This window comes from Trachymyrmex septentrionalis, unplaced genomic scaffold (assembly GCF_001594115.1).
Source record: "Trachymyrmex septentrionalis isolate Tsep2-gDNA-1 unplaced genomic scaffold, Tsep1.0 scaffold81, whole genome shotgun sequence".
Taxonomy (NCBI): domain Eukaryota; kingdom Metazoa; phylum Arthropoda; class Insecta; order Hymenoptera; family Formicidae; genus Trachymyrmex; species Trachymyrmex septentrionalis.
The window spans coordinates 1,904,142-1,912,929 of NW_017305997.1; the positions used below are offsets into that span (position 1 = coordinate 1,904,142).

Below are 8,788 nucleotides of genomic sequence, written 5' to 3' on the forward strand. Positions count from 1 at the left end.
GCGGACGAGAGATAGATCCATTATGGGTCGAAACTCGAATTTGCGCCGCTATGGAAGACGATCACGAGCGAGGATTATGTCGGACCGTGCAAACGGGCGTTTGCGGAGAAACGGATGTTTCTCAATGTGCGAATCAGCGAGCACCGGAGTCTCAAGATATAGTAATTTACCATTTTCCAATGTGGGATCATTTATTCCGCAGTGCGAGAAATATTTTAGAACATTTCCGGAACATTTCTACATTAGCAAAGTACCATTTGCCGATCTTCTTCGTTCGCAATCTCTGGATACATATCCCTTTTTCAAGAGTTGCAAGCTAGTTGAATGAGAAGTCGCGAGAGCAACGATTCAAAAAATTCCGCGCAAGCTGACGCGAAAGCGGGAGCGACCATGTAAGAAGCACGTCTTCGAGCTCGCCGGGATGTAACGGGTTAAATTGAGGGAAAAATTGAACCAGTCCTTATTTCAGTGTGCAATGTTTCGTAATCTGTTAAAATGGGTATATTAAAATCGGGTAATGTACTGCAGTTTAATTTTCTTCCTTCATTTTTGCGTTACGCGTTTACCATTTTCATGTCTTTGTACCGCGCTGTCAGTTCCCTTTCCATGACGCGCAGGAAACTCCGTTGAACGTTATATACCCGATGTACACGCTATCTACATATGCATCTCTATAGATATATGTCCTTTGAGAGCGAAGCTGAACTTTCACAAGTGTTCTGCAAACAAGATCATAGGAATCTACACACACGAGCGTTTTCTGGAGTACCTTCTAAGCAATTTTTTTTTTAACGTAAATGTATTAATTTGTCACGATACATATTTCATGTCTGCTTTACTACATATTGAGAGCTGATTAAAATTCACTTCTGAATGAATAATAAAAAAATTATTGCTCAAAGTCTTTTCTGTAGTAAATCGAGTTACCATAGAAATGTCTAATTTTTTTTATGTAATGGAGCTGAAATACCGAAATTGACGTGTGTAAAATTCTACGGTAGGTTAACGATGAAATAAGAGAAAAAAAATGTTAGAAATGTAACGTATGACTTAGCGACAAATAAGACTTGCAGACCAACTTCTTCTTTGACCAACTGCACACGAATCTTACCATAGACTTTTCTCAAAAACTGAGATTACAATAGTTTAAAAAATTACGATTTTAATGGTCATAAAAAAATAATAGGTCGACGAGCATTCTGGAAAGATATTTACATGCATAAACTTGCATATAAATTTAATCTCGAAAATTAAACAATCTCATTTTGTTTTCGTTCAATGAAAATACAGTTTTCGATTTACTATCGTATGTTCGATACTTTCATTAAAATATACACGTAATTTTAATATTTTATCCAAATTATGCAGATATTTGTAATATAATATTTGGATGGATTCTGGCGTGGCAACCCAAATTTTCGGCACTTTACTAAGAAATTATCTGAAATTATCACGGCGATACATTTGCGACATACGTATATACGTTATGAATACGTCATAGTAGTATGTAATGTAGATACGCAAACTGTCATTTTCTCTAAATAGAATCATAAAACAAGGCGAACGTGTTCCTTATTTGGCTTTAGAGCGTGGATGGAGACACGTGCGGCCAATTGAAGTTCCATTCCACAAAAGTTGCTCTGGTAACTTCCTAGCGACCTCCGCTCCCGGACTCAACTCAAGGAGAACCACAGGCTGACGGTAATTGAGGACAAATAGAGAAAATACTTTTGATAGTGGCCACAACGACGATCATCCCAGTGTTCCGTACGAGCGGTTAGACGTTTCATTAAAGGATATTGCCGTTGCTCAGAAGGAAAGGGGAGGGAGAACTTCTTAAGGGTGAACCGGTTGCAGCTTGCTGTTTGACGACGGTGGGTTAGTGAACGAGCAAGAAAATAACCCTCCGCCGACAGTCGTTGCTTGAGAAATCTTCAGCGCGACATCAACGATTATAGATCCTTGATGCGGAAGGATGGAACTCCGGAAATGTCAAATCAGGTCAAAGATTAATTGAAATCGATAATTTCGTAATATGATTGCATCAAGCGTAGATATCAATCTTAACATAAAATACATATTTCATTTTCTTTTTATGATAACAATGAACATTTAAACTATTATTTGACATTGTAAAATCATTATACGATCATTCGCATTTATGATAAAAAATTAATTTGTGAATTATATTTATGTATTTGTTTTATTAAATTTCGGGTGAAAAGGTCATAATTAGATATATCACTGTTTCGAAAAGAATATTCACTCACAAATAGAAAAGAGAAAGAAGTCGAATGCTTGCCTCTTTTCTTTCGCCAGTTCCACTCCGTTACCCGTTCGTGCTGACATGGAATACAGGTGAAGTTAACAAGGTTGTCAGAATATCGGAGCGTTCCTGAAAGTAAAAATGGAAGTAAAAACGTAGAGCATCGCCGTATTTCGAATCGCAATGTAATAAACGAATTGATACTTTAACATTATAAGTCATTTATAATATTATGAATTATTGGAGCGATATTACTTGGATCTCTCATTACTATTTCGGCATTTGTTCACTTGGTTAGTCTTTTGTAGGGCAAGTTCGGAGGGGTTTTAACGATGTCGTCGTGACAGAGGAGAGAATGGGGCTAGCAGTCTGTAAGAAGCTGAGGCTTTATTAAAGCCTCCTATAATATTAAAGAGGCCAAGAGACTGTCGGTGTCTCGTACGTGCTTATACTGCACGAATATAATCGCGGTCTCCAGAACGCATCTGGGATATACCGAAACTGTACTTTCTTGTTACATTATAAGATTATATAAAAATATGACGACATTATAGTACAGACGTATACATTACTGTTACACAGACATATAAATTCACAAAGAAATATTATTCTCTCTTAGAATACAAAAAAATGTATTCATTATAAGCACAATGTGAAAACGGATAAAATATCAAAGTGTAACATGATGTATGACGTATCTTGATTATACCCGTATTTCGCAAGAAATAATAATTCAATGTGAAACTCGACGATTCAATTTTCTCTCTCTCTCTCTCTCTCTCTCTCTCTCTCTCTCTCTCTCTCTCTCTCTCTCTACGTGTGATATCTCGCGGTTTCTTGTATTTCAGTTTCGGAATTTCGGATTATCAACGTCTCGATCTGTCCGCATACGATTGACCGTAAACGAAAGTATTTTTATTCAGTCCCGTTGTTACCTACGCAATCTATTTTGCAACGACTGTTTACTGCAGTTGACTCGTTGTTATGGCGTAAGGTAATCACGCTATCGTATACGTTTTAAACAGGATGTTCTCTCTTGGACGTCGTTATACTTCACGGCAATGTTTCCCTGCGCGAGAGAAGCGCTTCAGTTACAGCACGAGAGAGCCGAGTGACCGAGCTGTCGTTTCGTGGTTACGACGTCGTTGCCGTATCGGCGTATATTGCGAGCGAAAGAGACCCGACCCCACCGGTTTGCGCCGGTTCCGCAGAAGGGATGAATTTTGCGAGCGCAGAAAGGGATGGTGGTGTATGGGGTAGATGAGGACATTCGGTAGGATGGGTTTACCCGCAGAGCTCGGTTTCAGGTCAAATTAAACATGAAGTTGCGCGATCGTTCCGGCTTGCGTAGAACGTTTCCTTCATAGGAGATATCCACAGGCGAATCATGGATTGAACCGCGCATGCATTCCGCTTTGTGGTGCTGTACGGTATCTGAACGTTTAATTTTATATCACGATTAGAATGAATATATGCTGCGAGGTCACAGAAATATTAATAGAAAGGAGATAGCTGCATCTTCATCTCCGCGTTCCAACCAAATGCGGACGTGAGTAATTTAACGAGTGCTATGTAGCATGTTATACGGACACCAGCTAATTGAATCGTACGGAACAGTGGGGACGTGATATTAAAATAATGGTTTGATTTGCTTGCTTGTTTCACTAGTTCGCGGTACATTCACGAATTCAGCTAATTAAAACAGTCATACTCATTACATGCTCTATCACAGAATAATCTTTCGTTAATGTACAATTGATTGTGACGTTAACCCACATGGGGAATTCGTGCATTGCTAGAAATTTAATGCGCGTTGCACGGCGTTCGCGTCATCGTTGATACACATCACTACTTTTCTCTCCCCTTGCTACGTTGCCTGCGGTTTACCGCATTGAATGATGATATTAATTAATTGTGGGAATATTAGTATTACCCCCGAGCGTAGACGTGCTCAATTTGTTAAACAAAAGTGGAATCGAGTGCAAACGCAACAATAACACTTGTCAGAATATTGTATTACTCGTACAAAACACATATTAAACTGCATATGAATATGAAATTTAATAACTAATAGATTTTACATTTTGTATATCTTCGAGAAACGACATTGAAATAAGTTAAGAGTTAAGTAACAAGTTAAATTTGATAACATTATATAGAAAGTTTTATAACTTTCTATGTAAACAATAAGTTAATCTAGACAGCTATATGAATAAATCGAATAAATAAGGAAAAGGTCAAAGCACTCGGTGTTGATCTAAAGATTTAAAGGTTAGATCTTGATGTTTAATAATATTTTTTATACGTCAATTCTAAATACATTTTTTGTTATATATATCAATTGTGCTCACTTGAAATACAATTATAAACTAAAGTTGAAATAATATTACAATTAAATTGATACTCATTTCATTTTTTTTATATAGTAATCTAAATTAGTAACGTTCCTTTTTATTACTCATTCGTTCTGTATAAAATTTGCATAGATATTTCAATGCCAGTAATTATCAATACTGAATAATAGTTCACCGAAAAAATTTTATCCTAGATTTCAGTATATCCGACTAAACTACAGAATGTTTTCTACTAAAATAAGTATCAAGTATATATTGTAAAAATTGAAGTATTTCTCTTTAATATAAGACATTCTAATTATCCAGGCTCACAAAAAAAGTACCCTATGCTGGGATGACGACTCAGTTATTCTTATGTATTTTGAGTTCGCTGAATACGAATCTGACATCAAAATAGGACCATCCACAGTAAATTTTCAATCTAGAGCGAAAAAATGATCTATTTTTCTTATTTTTTGACCCATTTTTTCGCTCTAAATTAAAAATTTGCCCTGGATGGTTCTATTTTGATGCCAGATTCAGCGACTTAAAATACATAAGAAGCTGGATCTCCATCTCAGCACTTTTTTTTGTGGACCTGTGTTATTTAGAATATTTCTCTATTGTGGAGTAGAATATATTTTAATCTACACACGCGCCTCACACACACACACACACGCGCGCGCGCGCGCGCGTACGCACGCACGTATTATATATAATATATATTTTATTAATATTTATACTATTATATATTAAAATATTTTATTGATATTTTATCAATTTAATATTCCGTTATACACATGTTTATTTATATTAATATATTTTATTGATATTTGTACGCATGTAATACGTACATGATATATACACTCGCAAAAATTCCAATTTGTACTTGCTCTCAAAACAGCTGATTAGTTCCGGTAAATTGTGTTAAAACAGCTACTTTTTCACTTCTTCCATGTTTCACAATAAACAACACTAGTGATCGAACACGTTAGAGTTTATCCTGTTCTCTCCTTCTAATGGAGAAAGAAATATAAATAACTCTAAACTAATGCAACTACTTCAGGAATAAAAAGTAAATCTTTATTCAAAAAGCTGTATCTCGAAGTCTTTAATCTCGAACACGTCAGGATACGATACGGTATAGTACGCGCGGACTTACATGCATGCGTAAACACGAAGGCTTCTTCTTCTTCTTCTTCTTCTTCTTCTTCTTCTCCTTCTTCTTCTTTGTTAATGGCTCCCGCCTGCCGAAATTATAAACGGAGATCGATGCGACCAGAAAACGTAAAAACAAAAGGGTGATGCACGGACGCGCGTCAGGACAAACGGATGGGTCGTCCAAAACCGTGGGACAGCTATATGTTTCTCAAGTCTAAGTCGGCAACACTTTCAAAAATATACAAGATAAAAGTACCCGAGCCGAGACGCGTCCGCCGTGGACGAGTGATTCTTCAGAACCGGTAAACACGAAGGCGAGGATCATTTGTTAACCAAGTACTCTGGCATGCTTTAGAATATTTTCTTTATTTCTGATATTATTCTCAACAAGATATGTTTATAGAGGAATATTCTAAATTTTTTAGAATATTCGATTAAAGGATAGCTTTAAACAGAATTATTCTCAAATACAGAATACGATATTTAATTTGTATCTTAAGGAACAGAAAAAAATAACATAACAATATAAGAAAAAGAATTTAAAAAAGACTAAGACTCCAAGCTGGAAATAACGAGCAAACTTTCAAAGAAGTATAGTACTTTATATAATCAATTAGAATTCGAGAATGTGAGCGAGATGCTAATGGAGTTTAGCTAAGTATAAACTAGAGCAAACTAGTATCGAGTCGAACAAACGCATCAACACTCACCATCTCGTATCTATTTGTGTCGTAAATCCCTCGATTCCCTAGCTGTGTAACTGTGAGACGCGTTCCCGATAATAGATCATCATTTCTACGTTAAATATACCCGAACACGGGAAATATTTTAGTAATGTGTTTGTACCTTCGCCTAAGAATGAAAAATGGCGTATGTCTATTGAGCTTTCGGAATATTGATGGTATGTGAAAAGGATCGATGTAAAGTGGATTGAAACAAACGGGCTGTACGACCATAGACGCATAATAATAAACGATTTTATCATTCATTTACACTTTGCACGCGTTTGCTTCTTTATCTTTCAATGGTCCATCATTCGTAGTTAAGACAAATGCCCCATCAGTCATTTTCCTTTTTTTTCACAATTGACCATTATTTCCTCGCCATAAATCTGACAGATACCGAACAGGCGCATGAAGGAATCTATCGCAAAGTGGTCATCGTAACCTCTGTTGTCTTAAGCAGACCCTTCGGTTGTGGTTTGTCGTTTCTAGCTGCTTCCGAGACTCGGCTTTCATTCTCCTTGACGTTGACGGAGTATTGTTTCCTCGAGCAAGATTTCCTCCGGGTCCACTTGCTGCAGGAGCATGTACAGCGATATGACAAAAAAAAAACGAGATTGTAATGAAATGTCAACTCAATGTTTATCTTCCGCTAGCTTTGTTTGAATGTTTGATGTTTGTTTAAGTATTCGATTAACCATACTATATAAAACAATATAATGTCATTTTTGAAAAGACATTTTAAACATTGCACCGTTAATATTTCAGTACTGCCCATCGGGGGTACATCTCGTATATTTGCTCGTATTTCATATATTTCGTATTTGCATACAATTCACGCCAAATTTGGAAGATAAATGTTAGTTGTTATTCCTCGCTGGTACTGTTTTGTTATAATTGAATGATTAATTGCATCCCCGTTTTCTCTCTCTCTCTCTCTCTCTCTCTCTCTCTCTCTCTCTCTCTCTCTCTTCGCTGAAAGCGTATATTCATCAATGTCTCTCATATCTATAATTACAGTTCTCAATTCAATGATAATGTTAATGTCGGTAATAGTTTTTGTTTCATCTTTGAACGATTTGTCAAGCACATTGGAGAACAATATATTGCTAGATAAGATATGAACAATTCGCTTGACAGTTAATATAAGCCGTTTAGCTTTACGCTATCATACAAGTTATTTCAAATATGTATTTATATCGAATAACTTAAATTAATATTTTAATTTATAATGGATGATAAATTTAAGACAATTATTAGCTCATGTATCAAATCGGAATGTCTAGATATATTAGTTAGCTTAATAACGTGTAATACGTTAGACGTTATATATAATCGGCTTAACAAACGGATTTTAGTATATTTCTTTAGAACGAACTTTATTCTTTTAGAAAACGAACCAGAAATTCACTGATATCTCGCTATTCTTGCTCTGCAGTTTCTGTTCCCTTTGCAGATCGTATCCCCGCGATTCCGTGGAATTAATTCGTTAAGAGGTGGGAGGTCGGTCGTCCCACCGTGATAGACGGGGGTTCGTAAATTTTAAAGGTACACCTGGTACACTCTAGCCCAGCAGAGCGGAAGGAAGGAAGGAAGAGAGATGAGTACGACGGGTAAATCCAGCTTCCGGTAGCAGGTCGGCTTCCCTGGCTGGAGTTGATCCTTGAGAATCTCGGTTATTCACTCGTGCTGGGCTGTCGATAACTTGGACAATCTTAACCCCGCCCACTTTCTTTTCTCTTTTACACTTTCACGGACTCGCTCGTCTTGTCCATCATCTCGTTTGTCACGAAGAAGATCTTTGGTTTGGCTTCTGCACACATCTTTCGGATCAGCCTTCTCGTGTTACACCGCTAAATCCAATATCAAGCTGTCGCTTCCTATTTTCTGAGAGGATCTACACGTAGCCCTTGCCACTATTGCACTTCTAATACTCTCTTTTCGCTCCTAAGACAAAAGCGATTCAGACAAAGAATTGCTTCGTATAACCGCAACTTGTTGAGTAAAGAGAATTTTTGAAATCAGACTGAAGTGAGCACTTCAGTTTTTAGCAAGTACAATATACAAATATAAGCTAAACGTATTCGTATCTTCCGCTTATGTGTGCGGCAACATTTACTTTCTTTTTATGTTATAACGTTATTTTATATCGTTTTATGTTGCAGGTGACTGGCATTGTAGGCAGAGCGGATGTTCTAGCGTGTATCTTCTTTTTGCTGTCCTTTCTTGCCTATCATGGGTGAGTACTTTAATAACTTAAACTTTTTCGCCTTATTGAAGCTCCAGGCATTTAATTTTCTTTAAGA

General features: G+C 36.7%; 1 protein-coding gene across 1 annotated transcript in view; it reads left to right on the top strand.

Moving 5' to 3' along the window:
* Positions 1–8,788, top strand: part of LOC108754890 (transmembrane and TPR repeat-containing protein 1-like) — a 157,443-nt gene that overhangs the window by 83,721 nt on the left and 64,934 nt on the right. The window contains exon 3 of the mRNA XM_018497547.1: positions 8,648–8,721. Within this exon, the coding sequence (XP_018353049.1) occupies positions 8,648–8,721 (74 nt within the window). The remainder of the gene's footprint in view (positions 1–8,647; positions 8,722–8,788) is intronic.